This window comes from Peromyscus californicus, unplaced genomic scaffold (genome assembly GCF_007827085.1).
Source record: "Peromyscus californicus insignis strain IS unplaced genomic scaffold, ASM782708v3 Scaffold_14__1_contigs__length_90479793_seg_2, whole genome shotgun sequence".
Classification (NCBI taxonomy): Eukaryota; Metazoa; Chordata; class Mammalia; order Rodentia; family Cricetidae; genus Peromyscus; species Peromyscus californicus.
The window spans coordinates 38,253,135-38,267,903 of record NW_026294436.1 but is presented as its reverse complement, the minus strand read 5'-3'; the positions used below and the strand labels follow the sequence as shown (position 1 = coordinate 38,267,903).

The following is a 14,769-nucleotide window of genomic DNA, read 5'->3' as shown; positions in this document are numbered from 1 at the left end:
TTGAGTGTAACTCCCGGCTGATTTGGGCTCGATGTTCGCGGTGAGCGTGGGGTTGCCCCCTCGCACGGGAGGAGAAGGGCCGGCCACTAGAAAGCCGCCGGGCGCTACCACCAACCCCCTCAGCCGGCGCGCAGGCGCCGCACAACTCGCCGATCCCAAAAGGGAGCGATATAGAGAAGCGGAAACCACCCAGAGGGACCGGCGCTGCTAAAGTCTCGCGAGAGCGAGTCCGACTTCCTTCCTCTGGCTCTCCCTCCTCTTCCCCCGCCCCCTTCCCTTCTCCCTCCTCTTCCCCCTCCCGAGCCGGAGCGTCCCTGTGTCCCACAGGCCAGCGCCGCAGCGAGAGCCGCTTTCCCTACTCCCTCCCCCTCGCCTCACTCCCTCTCCCCCCACCCCGCGCCGAGCGAGGAGGAGTCGGAGGAGAGGAAGATGGCGGCGGCCGCCCGCACCCGCGGGGCTGTGGGGCCGCTCCGAGGAGCCTGAGAGACCCACGGAGGCTTCGCGGGGAGACGCGGCGGCGGAGGATGAGCCTGCAGAGCGCGCAGTATCTCCGGTGAGTGCCGAAGCCCGGCCGAGGCGTGGTGGGAGCGGGAGGAGGCTTGGGGGGGCCAGGAACCGCGGACTCCGAGGTGGTGGGGGGAGTTGCAGCGTCCTCCTGGTCCCCGGGCCGGGAGGCTCGGGCAGCTGCGGGAGGGGTCGGGCACACACATGGCTGCCTGGCCCCGCGCCGGCCGAGCTGAGGTCCCGCGAAGCCGGCGGTGAGAGCGGAGGGAGGTTGGGGAAGCGTGAAAGAGAACGCGCGTGTGTGTGTGTGTGTGTGCGCGCGCGCGCGCCTGTGGTCTCAGCCTGCGGGCCGGGGTAGGGAGAGGCACCCCCGGGGGGCAGGCAGCGACCGGGACTGGAGGTGGGTAGGTGTGGAGGGGTCTGGTTCCCACCGCAGGGGAAACGTGGAGTGTTGTTGGCTGGAGCGATGCCTGGCGAGAGTAGAGGATGGAAGTCAGCAAGCACACCTGGGGGGGTTGGGAAGGGCACAGACTGGAGGGCACACGGGAGGAAGGGGAGACCGCAGGGAACGGGAGCTTGATCTTTTATCACGGCTTGGGAGTACGAGAAATAATGCCTTCTGTGGTTAGTTGGAGAGGTAGGGGGAGCCCGAAATGGGGGGAGTGGATGAAGGAAGAGGGAGGTGCTATCTATGAACAAGGTTATGTTCTCAGAAGAAACTGTAGTTGGAAGATACCATTCTGTGAGTCGTGTGCATTCATTAAGTGCTATGTAAGGAACTTGTATGATGGAGATCGAGTGACGCATGGGTGGTGGTGGTGGTGGTGTGTGTGTGTCTGTCTGTCTGTCTGGAGGGAGGGAGGGAGGGAGGGAAGCAGAGGTTGATGCACCCTTAAAGAAGGCACACATGCATTGACAGTAACTCATGTCGAGAACATTTTGAATGGAAAGATAGCTGTTGTACAGTCAGGATGGCTTTATGGATTCTGAGTAAAAGCTTGAAGGAAGCTAGAGGGTAAAATAAAGTCTTGATGTCAAAGGAAAATAAGATTGTTGGAGCCTGAGGTTAATTGGGGACTTGAGAAGACACAGGAACGTAAAAACTGGTCTTTCAGGAACAACTTTAAAAAGGCATGTCTTGTGGGAAGATGGTTTTTAAAAAGTGGTTTCGTACCTTGTGGAGAAGGGAATTGTGGAGAAGGGTAGGTATCTGAAGGATAAGTTACCTTAGCTGTTTGGAGGTTACTAAAGTGAAAGAATCAATGTGTGAGAGTGGACCCACATATATTTATATTGCAAGAGAAGGTATGCTGTTATGTGATACACAAGGTAGCTCTTCTGTCTTTGAAAGTAGTTATTCATTATACCAGAGAGGATAGTGGGACCTGTGAACCTTTGACGCATGAATTCCCGAGTTTAGCACATCGTATATGCCTGATACTGTAAGTTGACATCCTTTTTTCTTCTCTGCATCCTTATTGTTTACGATATTAAGGAAACTTTAACTTAAGAACATAGGTGCTGTAGTTAGAAATAGAAACTACAAGGGCAGTTAAGGAATTTGCAACTTAATATCCATTAGGTGAGTAAATTAACAGCACCAACTAACATAGTTATCATTCTGAAGGTACCATGTTGATGAGTCCGAAGTCAGGAGATGACCCGAGCAACTGGGGAAAATCAGGGAAGGCTTCCTTTGTTCATTTGCTCATTTACATGCTTATGATTCATCAGTTGTTTGGTCGATCACCTGTATGGAAGGCATTGTACCAACTGCTAAGAATAGAAAGTAAGAACTCCACCCTCTTATAGAACTTTTGTTAGGCTTTGAAAGAAAAGAACACTTAAATTCTAAGGATGGCAGTGAGCCCAAAGTGAACTATTTGAGGATCATATGGCTGGTGTGTAAAAACAAATTCACATACTTGTCTTCTAGCTTCAGGTCAGCTTTCTGTGCTGCATATCTATGCTCATTTTTTTTTTTTTTTTTTTTTTTTTTGGTTTTTCGAGACAGGGTTTCTCTGTGTAGTTTTGCGCCTTTCCTGGAACTCACTTGGTAGCCCAGGCTGGCCTCGAACTCACAGAGATCCCCCCGCCTGGCTCTGCCTCCCGAGTGCTGGGATTAAAGGCGTGGGCCACCACCGCCCGGCCTATGCTCATTCTTTACCCAAGTGTGTATTGAGGGCATTCTATATTGTAGGACCTGAGGCTCCGCTGGTGAACATGGACAAGTTTATCTTGATTAGAAAGTCAGTAAACATGAACAGGTAAGTACACTGTCAGGTCCTGTGAAGTGCTAGAAAGGAAAATAAAATAAGACCATATATTTTAAATAAACACAGTAGTTAAGGAAAAGCTTTTCTGTAACTTGATGCTAAAAGGGCCTTGAATTTTATGATCTTTTTAGATAAAATGGGTAGACATTAGAAAATTTATGTTGAGGGCTTTGAGATATTGCTTCATTTGTAGAATACTCGCCTAACATGCACTACATAAAAGTGGGTGTGATGTAGCCAGCCTGTAATCCTAGCATTCTTTTAAGTAGAAGCAGGAAGATCAAAAGTTCAAGGTCATCCACTATTGAGCAAGGTTAAGACCATCCTAGGTTTCATGAGCCCCTGTCTCAAAGAAAGAAATCTGAGATGCCTTGTTTAGAGGCAATCTATATGTTCATAGCTATGCTTTGAGAAAATTACTGGGTCATAAAATAGTGGATATTCAAGACCTTAAAATAAGGTCTTGGCAGAGTGGGAAAAGGCTGATACTTTTAATGCAAAGAAAGCTGGCTTTGAGGAGCTTCTGTGCTATTTTATAAATCAGCATAGAGGGAAGGATTAGCCTTAGGTATGGAATCAGTGACAGCTTGGTGTGAATTTAGCTCTGAAGAATGAAGAAAATGGAGTGATCAGAGTTTAAATAACGGACACATCTCGATGCCTTTGATAACAAAAGAGGGAGGCATGGGATCTAGAATTCCTTCACAGTTTTTCAGAGCCAGTTTTACTTTTGTGGATCTGTCCTAAGTAAAGAAATGGAATCTTAAGTTTGACAGGAGTCTGATACTTAGAGGTACTTGCAGGAGGAAGATGGCCAGTAATAGAGATTTGTACTAGCTTCAGTTTCCTTCTGCTGAGCAGAGACTGGAGGGTAGCTTCAAGGAAGCATTATCTTGAGTTTCTTTGAAAATAGTAGTTTTTTTTTTAATTTAGTAGATTTATTTTTATTTTATATGTATGGGTATTTTGATGCATTAATATCTGCATTGATGTGCAGTGCCCATGGAGGCCAGAAGAGGGTATCAGATTCTTTGGAACTGGAGTTACAGATGGTTGTGAATGGCCATGTGGATACTGGGAATCTAATCTGGGATCTCTGTAAGAGCAGCCAGTGCTCTTGACTGCTGAGCCATCTCTCCAGCCCCCAGAACAGCTGTTTCTATAGAAACTTAGGGGAGATGGCTTGTGACCTTGATTTTAGGAAGAGTTTTGTTGCCTACCTTTGTCAGTAGGAGAATACCATGACTGGACGGTTTTTAGACTGCATAACTGCAGATTTTCCTGTGTATAGAATGAACATTTGTTTTCGCTTAGCTGAATTTTAATTTGTTAGAGTAAGTGAGCAGGGGTGTCTGGTAGTGAACGGGTGGGGTAGTGGAAATGTAGGGAGCAAGGTGGCAGTTTCAAAGAGTGAGAAGATTATGAAGTAAGATGCCTCGGGAAGAACAGGAAAGAGTGAACTTAGCATTAAGGGAACTGAATTCCTCTCAAGTTTAAGGAAGAGCAGAGATGAAAAGAAAACTTCTGTAGAGGAAAGAAGTGATACTGTGAACAAGACTGCAGATGTGTTTTGTTAGAAGTTTCCTTTTTCTCCCTATTAGTAGTAGCATGACTCCTGCTCAAACAGATGTTGAAATGACTTAATTTTTATAATTAAGAAATGTCCTTAAAAATGAATATTCTAGGTAGGAAACATGGGGAGTATATTACACAAATCAAAGTAGAAGGCAGGTGTTTTCTCTTGATTTTGACAAAATAAAATTTATTTACTTATTTTTTTTTTTTTAAGACCTTGACACGTCCATTGTGTAAAATACTGGATTGAATATAGGTTTTCTGTTGGGGGCAGAAGGGTGAGTGAGGATAGGCCATAGATGAAATTATAAGTAAGGCATAATATTATACTTTAAAAGAATGACTTTTTTGAAAGAGTGGAAATTAACATACCAAAGGTACTGTCTTGGGTTTCTGTTTCTGTGATAAAGACCATGACCAAAAAGCAGCTAGGGGAGAAAAGGGTTTATTGCATCTTAAACTTTGTAGTTCATCGTCATTCAGGGAAGTCAAGGCAAGAACTGTCAAAGAAGTGGAGGGGTACTGTTTATTGGCCTGCTTTTTTCAGCCATGAGGACTATCTGTCCAGGAGTGGCATCACCCCCCACCCCCATATGCTGGGCCCTCCCACATCAACTGATCAAGAAAATGTCCTACAGACTTGCCTACAGGCAATCTGATGGAGACACTTTGCCACTTAAGGGCCTCTTCCCAGGTGACTCTGTTGTGTGTCAAGTTGACAATAAACTAGCCAGGACACACAGGAAAAAATGGGGTGAAGGAAGCAGGCATTAAAGTACAAGACAGAGAAGACATCGAGGTTGTTCTGGAATGTGAGAAGAAGTGTAGTCATAGCCATAGACAATACTAGTCAAACAGGTCAAATCCTATTGTAAAAGGTGTCAGAGGTGTTACCAAATAACATCTGCTGCCATTGTGAGGTACTATTTCTATTTTGTATACCTTCCAACTTTGCTTTCTTCATTCTTTGTCTTAAATTTTCTTCTATGCTCTGGGTGTTTCAGTGAAAATCAGCTTGAAGTTGATCCTCTGGTGTTAGACTCCTTTACAGAAAAGGTCTGTAAATACCTGCTTTGTTAAGATTTTCCCCTTTGATACCTTCTATTGAGAGGGCATTCTAGTGTCATATTCCATGTTAGAAACTTTAGAGCCAGAAATGAAGCAGCAGCCACAGGGTTTTTGTTTTTGTTTTTTAGGCAACAGAAAAATGGTTGTTATTTGAATTGGAAGGGAAATACCTCCATATTGTAAGACAAAATACGTCATGGTAAATCTTGGCTGAGGCTGGGTAAAGTAGCTTCTGGTGAGAGGAGCTGGGAGGATAAAGTATTAGGAGAAATAGATAACTAAGTGGAGTGGGCTCTACTTTCTAGAACAGTCTGGCAGTGCTGAGTCTTGTGGGAAGCCTCAGAAAGACTTGTAAGCTGTACACTGATTTTAATTGTGATCCATTGCTTCCCCACCCGTTCCCAACACTCTTAGCCTTTCTAGGATGTGAAGTAGCCTCCATTCCAGAAAATCAGTCAAACATGGCCGGGTGACCAAATAGGGCTTATTATTATTATTATTATTATTATTATTATTATTATTATTATTATTATTATTAATTTGAGGCTTAGAAATTTTTGTTATAATAATGTTAATAGCACATTACCTGCTTGAATATTGACTGGCTTTATTATCTTGGCTAATTTCTGCTTCCTTTGTGGTTTCAGTTGGATTAAAAAATGTATGCTTCCTGTCTTAGCTATGTTTCATGTCTTTGCTTTTTCACAGCTGCTGTCATCTGTCTTTATGATAGAGGAAGCAATTACTGAGCTTTTTTGTTGATGTTTTTAATGGATAGGTTATAGTAAGATCTGGACCCACTAGTATAGCCAGTTTCTCGTGAGGCACTTGTTGGGGTGGGGAATGGTTTATACTGTAAAAGGACTAGTTTGTTCTACACTGTATTGAGTTGTTTGAGTCCTCAGCTACATCTCTAACCTTGACTAGATTTTTAGATTTTCATTAGTTGTGTGAATTCGTGCCTGAAAGTTTAGATAGTTTAGTTTAATTGATCGTCTTTTTCAGAGGTGAGCAGATAGATGTCTTGCAGAAAATGGCTTGTAATTTGTATGCAGGTTACTGATGGGTGAGTATCACATACTGTCATTGAAAATGTGCCATAAAGTGTATTTCATTGCTGTAGCTAGACTGAGCAAAAGGCCCAGGAGAGCGGAACTAAGAGGAGCTAACCATCGGTTACAGGAAAATAAGTGATTTGGCAAACATGTCACATAGTAAGTGAGAACTTGTAACCAACTCCTTGCTGGTCAACATGCAATGGAGCTGCTTAGGAAAGTTGTTTGCAGCCCAATTTTTAGTCAGTAGGAAGAAAAGGTGACTCTAATTGTTAAAGAAAATTTTAGACATCTCAGGCACACTAAGCAACAACTCTGGCTGTCTGTTTTTTCTTGTTTGCTTCATTTAGAAAGGGGTTTTTGCAAAGCTTGGCACTTGGTTGACATAGTGGGCTAAATATTCTTCATATGGATGGGCATGGTTTGTCTTGTGCACTTGGGGCCATTAGCAGCCTAGCCTCCCTAGTCTGTATCCATCAGATGCCTATATCATTCTCCCCCAATTTCTTTTTTTATGATAACCAAAAATGTCGTCATGCATTGTGAGCTGTTGCCTGGAGTGTAAATTCTCAGCCAGTTGAGAACACTAATTTAAAGAATATATATGCATAGTATGTTAGTCAGTTTTTACATCATTATAACATTCCTACGTAATCAGTTTGCTGAGAGAACAGATTTGTTTTACCTGAGCTTCTGGGGTTTTCAGCCCATGGCCAGTTGGCCCTGTTGAGTTTTGGCCTGTGGTGAGGCTGCAGGTATTGTGTGTGTATTCATGTTATGGTGACTGGGAAGCAGAACAAGAGACTCATACCCAGTCTCCTTTGAGGGTACACATGTGCTCAGTGATCTTAAGGTCCTGTGAGACCCCTACCTCTTGAGAGTTCCATAACCTACCAGTAGTGCCAATCCAGGGACCAAGCATTTAATTCTTATGTCTTTGGATGATGTTCCAGTTCCAAACTGTAGACATAGCATGGGTCCCTTTTCCTCTAAGCATTGGTTTATTTCTTAAGCTTTCTCATCAATTTTCCCGTAGGTAGTCCTGAGCTAACTACTGGTAGTTACTGAATTATTACATGTAGAGCACCTTCACAGCTTTTTAGCAGCAAGTTTAAAGTTACTGGAGACACATGAGTGCTTCATTTCTCTGTTCTTGTATCTGTGAAGCAGAAGTAATAATCTGCTACATAGAAAGTTAATGTATAAGATGCTTAGAATGGTTCTGGTACATAGTAAGTACTATATGTTTTTGTTTGTAAAAGTTGGCCTGTAGCACTGACTAATCATTTTGTGCAACTGCCTTCTGGGCATTTGTCATTTGAGAAGTCTTACTGTCTATCTTCAGTTCATTTCTATTGCTGTAATAAAATACCCTGAAAAAGGCAACTTAGTGGGAAAGGGGTTTATTGTAGCTCACAATTCCATACTATAGTCCGTCCATTGTGGTGATGTCACGGCAGCAGGAACTTGAAACAGCTAGTCACACCATATCCATGGTCAGGATTGAAGAAAAATGAATGCATAAATGCTTGCTTGTGCTCAACTCATTCTTTATACTCTTACACAGTTCAGGAACCCCTACCTAGGGAATGGTGCTGTCTGCGGTGGGCTGGGTCTTCCCACATCAGTTAACTTAGTTAAGAGGTCACTTACAGGCCAGCTCTCTTCCCAGGTGACTGTAGGTTGTGTCAGATTGACAGTTAAATCTTACCATCAACTGCCACATCAAACTCAACACAACTCTTTCCACAACAGTGTGAGTTTGAAGCCAGCTTGGGATACTTGAGGCCTTGTAAGTAAATAAATAAGCTTTATATAATTCCCTTCTTCCCATACAATTTCTTAAGCTCTCTCCTTTTCCTCATTGGAGGTGCTCCTTGTGATTCTGTCCCCCATCCCACCCACCCAGGTTCAAACTTGCCGTCATCTTTGAGTTCTAGTTTCCTTACCTCCTGGAGTATTTATACCACTCTGGAAATGTTGCTTTCCTCCTGCTTTTCCTTTTTCCTCACTGATTCTGTCAGTGTTTTACTCAGACTGTGCAAATACCCTCCCAACTGGTACCTTGCCTGCACTTCTTTCAGATCACAAGAAGTACTGACTAGGCTTTAAATACCGCTCATTACTGTGATCTTGGGGAAAACGGAATGTGGATAAGAAGAAATGGCTTAGTGTAACAAATTCTGGTCCCTTTTTTTTCTTTCCAGACTCCACACCATCTGTCCCACCACAAATAGATATTTTGCATTGATTCCAGATTAATATTTTTGAAAAATATTTTTATTTGGCTTTCCCTTAATTATATGCCTTAATATGACATTGTTAATCTTTCAGAAAATAACTCATCTACTTCTGTCTGTGGTGTCAGGAACAAAAATGATTAAAATCATTTGCCCATTGTCTCTAAGCATGTCATATTTATTTCAAATTAAAACTACAGCAAGTTCTAGCCTCCATTGGCCTAGTTTTACTTCACTTTTTTGGTTTTTCGAGACAGGGTTTCTCTGTGTAGCTTTGCCTTTCCTGGAACTCACTTGGTAGTCCAGGCTGACCTCGAACTCACAGAGATCCGCCTGGCTCTGCCTCCCAAGTGCTGGGATTAAAGGCGTGCGCCACCACCGCCCGGCTTACTTCACTTTTTAAATGACTTTCTTGTTTACGCTGTTGATTTCTGTTTTCTTTGAATCCAAATTATTTCTTTTTTTGGTACTTGTAGTTTCTTTTAGTTTTTTTTTTTTTTTTTCTATTTCACATGTGTTAATCACTCTAGCTATATTGTGATAGAGAATGTGTCTTAACTTTTTATCTATCATCTATCCTATTTATCTAGGCTGCACTCCTGCCTCAGCCTCTTGAGTTCTGGGGTTGCAGGATAGGGTCTCTACACCTGGTTATATGTATTCTACAGTAGACATGAGTATTCACAGGCAAATGAAACCTTTTTTCCCCTTTAGGGATGCAGTGAAAGCTTCCCAACACCATTTTAGAGATCTCTGTACCACATGTATGCAGTGCTTACACAGGCCAGAATAAGGCATCGGATCCCCTGAACTGCAATTATAGACAGTTGTGAGCACACATAGAGACTGGAAATCAAATTCAGGTTCCCTGGAAGAGCAGCCAGTGCTCTTAATCACTGAGCTATTTCTTCAGCCCCTGGTAGTGGTGGTCTTGAAACAGGGCTATGTGATATGTTGCTTAGACTGATGTCCAACTCCTGAGCTCAAGTGATCCTTCTGCTTCAGAGGTCTAATGCTCTAGTAGAAGCATGTGCCACTGTGCAGCCTGAGCATAGTTTTACAGCATGAGCAGGAGTAACCAAGTTAAAAGTTAAAGAGAAAGGCATGTCTTATGCAGTAGTTTCTTTGGGACATACAAGACTTGAGTTTTCGCTTCCTTTTAGTAAGTAGGCTCTTCTTAACTAAGCTTTATTAGTTATTTGGAACACTTGTTATTTGGGAAATGACAAAAGTTTTAGCAAGTTTGTGTGGTTCAGAGAGCAAACTTGTATTGTAGGATTTATTTTATAGACTCTTCACTTCCTGTGATAAGGAGATAAGGAAAAGCAGAAGTTCTGTAGCATTGGGGGTAAGATGATACATACCTTGGTTCTTCAGTTACTGAGATTAAGTGAAGCCCCTTTGGACTTAATGCAGGTGTGCCATAAGGAAAGAAAAATACTTTGCAGAATCTTTGATAATGGACTTTTGAGTTTCGTTCTCAACTGTGCCCCCTGTTCCCCACTTCTGCCTTGATAGAACCCCAGAGGTCATGCATTCTGGGCAAATGTTCTGCCACCAAACTACACCTTAGCTCCTTAGTTGGGATGGCATTTTCTTTTGTTATCCATCTCAAGTGAGAGTCATGGTTCTTTCTAAAAGTCTGTTGTGTTTAAATAGCTGCCATACTAATGCATGTTTCCTCAAGCCCAGTGTACACAGACTCCAGAGGTTGAGTTCTTTTTCTTTCTCTCTTCTCTCTCAAGGCATAGTGTTTCAGGGCTATCATCAGTCATAATGCAGTATGTTAGGTTCGAATCGTGCGCTTCTTAGGTCATAAATTAATTCCATTTCTTTATTAGGCTATCACCTAGCTGCATTTTCTTTGATTATACTATACAGCAATGAGGTATTTAGTAGTGAAATTGAATGAAAAAGTTGGACCCTTTTTTTTTCTTTCTTTCTTTTCTTTTGTGTGTGTGTGTGTGTGAGTGTTTCAAGACAAGATTTCTCTGTGTAACGTCGCTGGTTGTCCTGGAACATGCTTTGTAGACCAGGCTGGCCTCGAAATCACAGAGATCCACCTGTCTCTGCCTCCCAAATGCACTACCACCACCTGGCTTAATATCTAATTCTATAAGATTACATTTCTCAAATTTAAATAACTATAACAAAAAAATGTCATTTGTTTGTCTGAACCAATCATTTGTTCTTCCATGAAAAAAAGATTAGAGCGTTTTGAAAAGCACAACTAAAATGATGAGGATATCGGTTATAATTTCTGGCTTATAAACGGATAGGGAAAGAAACCAACAGATTTACTTTCTAATTTAAAAATAATTTGACTGTCTAAATTTGTACACAGGGTTTTGTTAGCGTTTTTTTGCTTCTTAGGATAGCATCATGGTTTACCAAACTGACTGAAAAAAATGTTTGAATTAAGACTGCCTTAATTTGTATTTAGGTCGTTCTGAGTTCAGGTCCCTGACCCTACATACTAGCAGTGTAACCTTAAGCCTCTCTAGCTTTAATTTTGCTGCTAGTGGTCATGATAGGTTACTAGAAGAATTTCATGAGAAGCTGTAACTACCTCATGTGAAGTCCTATATAGTTTTGGATAGGCAAAGAGCCTAGTTTCTGCAGTGACTTAATTTTCTGTATTTTTAATATATTAATATTTAATTTATAAATTTGCTAATATAATCCTTGAAGTAGGTAGGAGCTATTGTGGTATAAATAGTTGTAGGGTAATTGAAGGGAGTCTGTAGTGTGCAATGAATATCTTCATTGCATGAAGCTACCATCCTACTTTATTAATACATTTTATACTTTTAAAATGCCTTTATATAATTATCCTCTAATCTTTAAAACCTGTGAATATCTTACTATGTGTTACTTGGTGAGAGGAAATTAAGGATTCAGGTAGAATTTGCATAGCTGGCAGACTTTAAAGTGCCATTATCTACTGGACCAGTGTAATCACAAGGACCCATCACTTGTGGAAAAAAGCAGAAAAGCTAGAATTAGAGATGGCATTCTTTTTTGTCTTTGAAGATGGAAGAGGGCCAGGAGTGAAGAAATTCAGCCACTGGAACCAGGAAAAGACAAAAATGCTGATTTTTTTTTTCCCCCCTAGAATCTTCAGAAGGCAGTGCAGCCATGGTGACACCTTGATTTTAGTATGCTGGAAGTCCTATTGAACTGATAATGTATGTACATTGTTCTAGGCCATGGAGTTATAGTAAGCTGTCAAGCAAAACTAGGAGTTAAAGCAGTACTTTCTTTCATAGAGTGATCATCACAAAGTTGAAAGTGTCGATGTTGGTCCCAGCAATGTTTCAAAGCACCTATTTCCACACATTCTCACCAGTACTGAGGGTTTTATGCATCTCTCCTTGTAAAGCAGACCCTTTAATATTTTTACTTGTATGATATATGGCAAACCTATCCAGTACTGTAGCATATATTAGAATGTGTTCTGTTGGTCAGCGTTCTCTGTTATATATAGACACGAGGATTATCAATACTTCCAAGACAAAATAAGTTCAAGAGCATCTGATTAAACTGGATCTTTTGAGGAGCATACAGGATCTTAGCTGGCCTGGTTCTCATTCTGTAGCCTATGCTGTCATGGAATTTGTAGCATTCCTTCTGCCTCAGCCTCTCGTACTAGGATTACAGATGAGCACCACTCTTCCTGACTGTAAAACTGGATTCTCTCATAACTTTTTTTTTCTTTTTTCTTTCCTTTCTTTTTTTTTTTTTTTTTTTTTTTGGTTTTTCGAGACAGGGTTTCTCTGTGTAGCTTTGCGCCTTTCCTGGAACTCACTCTGTAGAACAGACTGACCTCAAACTCACAGAGATCCGCCTACCTCTGCCTCCCGAGTGCTGGGATTAAAGGCGTGCGCCACCACCGCCTGGCCTCTCTCATAACTTTTTTTTTTTTGGTTTTTCGAGACCTCTCATAACTTTTAATGTGCTAATATGTGGTGTGAACATCCAGGAAGGAGTTGTTTCTCGAGAGTTTCCTATAATTGGTGTTTCCTTAGGGAAGGAAGCAATTTAATGCTATTCTTTAAGATTTTTGTTTCTTATCTTCCTCTTGCTATATACTTCTCTTACCATGCCACATCAGACATTGCCATTCTTAGAACTCTCTACCTCTTAAATTGTAGTTTGAACCATTCTAACCACAGCCCCACCTGCATTAGTCTGTTTCTAGTGAAGGCTTCCTACACACTGATTTTTCTTTCTTCTTTTTTCTGTTCATCCTCGTCTTGTCTTTTCCTGTTCTCTTGACATCGGTTTGCTATCTTACCAATATCCTGTTTCCCTCATCCCATTGCCCTTCCTCAGTTGTGTAGAAAAATCCAGCACTGAATGATTCTGACCGTCTGCTTCTTCCGGTAACCTGTCATTTTAAAAGTCTTCTTTACTGGCTAACTGTCAACTAATACAGTCTTCAAAGTATATTTTCTCTTAGCTGGCTTGCCTAATTCTTCATAGTAATTGGTTTACACTTTCCCTATTTCTTGAAGCTTTACTGATGGAGGAAGGTAGATAGGTTTTGAGGTTTTCAATAATAAAATGATACTGCTATATTGCTATGTTTTGTTGTCAAGTTACACATAGCAGGTTACATTCATTTAAACTAAATGAAAGTTAAAATTCAGTTTCGTTAATACATCAAGAGATAATATAGGTTTTGTACAGCCCAAGTCTAGACCAGTGTTATAGGACATTATTGTAGAAAAGTTAATTCAAGAAGTAGAATATATTTAAGACTTTTTTAAATCTTGTAGTCTTTTTCTTGTTCTACAGTGCTTTGGCACTACACATACGTTAAAAGTTTTCCCTGACAAAACAAGTCCTACAAAATAAACATTCTTACTCTTCACTCTTTGGGGGTGAAGCTAGGATCTCATTGTAGTACAAGCTGGCCTCATACTTGCTATGTGGTTATGTAACCGAGGATAACTGAATTTCCAGTCTTTCCTTTACTTCTTCAGTGCTGAGATGAACAGATTTAAGACAAACCACACTTGGTTGTTTGGACGTGAGGGGTTTGGGAGTGAGGACATGGCTGGGGTCAAACTCAGGATTTTATGCATGCTAAGCAATAACTAGACCTTATGAGCTGTGTCCCTTAGTCCCTGGAGGTTAAATTTGCTTAATCTGAAGTTTAAAGATGGGTGCTTAAGTCACTTGATATAAGTATGTTAAACAATTTGGGTGTAAAAAAATCTATTTGGGGGGGTGCTGGAGAGATGGATCAGCAGTTAAGAACACTAACTGCTCTTCCAGAGGACTCTAGTTTGATTCCTACATGGCAGCTTACAACAATCTGTAACTCAAATCCCAAGGGAACTAGTACCTACTCTGGTCTTTTCAGACACCATACACATAGAGTGAACAGAAGACATTTGTGCAGGCAAAACACTCAGACACCTAAAAACGGGGGGGGGGGGGGGGGGGGGGGGGGAGATGGGGATTAAATCTTTCAGCGTAAATCCAGTTATTGAAAATTAAGTTACTGATTTTAGAGATGTATAATCGTGAAGTATAAATCAAACTTTGGCAGTTTAGAGTGAAAAGAATTTAAAATCTTTAATTGGCTTTACATTGAATATATGTAGAAATGGTAATATTTTGGATATGTTAGGTTAGCTAAACTATGTTATTAAAACCAATTTCATTGTTTCTTTTCCATTTTTCAGTATCACTAGAGAACTTGGTTATATATTTCTTTCTGTTGGGTAGTAGTAATACAGAGCATAAGGAGTTTCCAACAAAGGATTTTTATTAAATGTTTAAGTTTAAAAAGCCTTTTGTGTGAAATTATATTTATCACCTTGATGTTTAAATGTACAGTTTTTTGTTTGTTTGTTTGTTTGTTTAGATAGCATTTCTCTATGTAGCCATGGCTGTCCTATAACTCACTCTGTAGACCAGGCTGACCTCAAACTCAGAAATCTGCCTGCCTCTGCCTCCTGAGCGCTGGGATTAAAGGTGTGCGCCACCACACTTGGCTATCCGATTGTTATCTTTAACTATAGTTGTCTTAATTTGCTT

At 41.2% G+C, this 14,769-nt stretch overlaps 1 protein-coding gene across 4 annotated transcripts in view; it reads left to right on the top strand.

Moving 5' to 3' along the window:
- The first annotated feature begins 266 nt into the window (after window positions 1–266).
- Smg7 (SMG7 nonsense mediated mRNA decay factor) overlaps window positions 267–14,769 on the top strand; it is a 67,617-nt gene continuing 53,114 nt past the window's right edge. For 2 of the 4 annotated variants that reach the window (XM_052737192.1, XM_052737190.1), the window contains exon 1: window positions 439–553. Coding sequence is in view for 1 of the 4 variants with exons in the window: in XM_052737191.1 (XP_052593151.1) it covers window positions 525–553 (29 nt within the window). In the remaining 3 variants the exon portion in view is untranslated. Of the gene's footprint in view, window positions 554–14,769 lie in introns of all 4 variants that reach the window. The other 2 variants (XM_052737193.1, XM_052737191.1) reach the window with 2 other exon arrangements.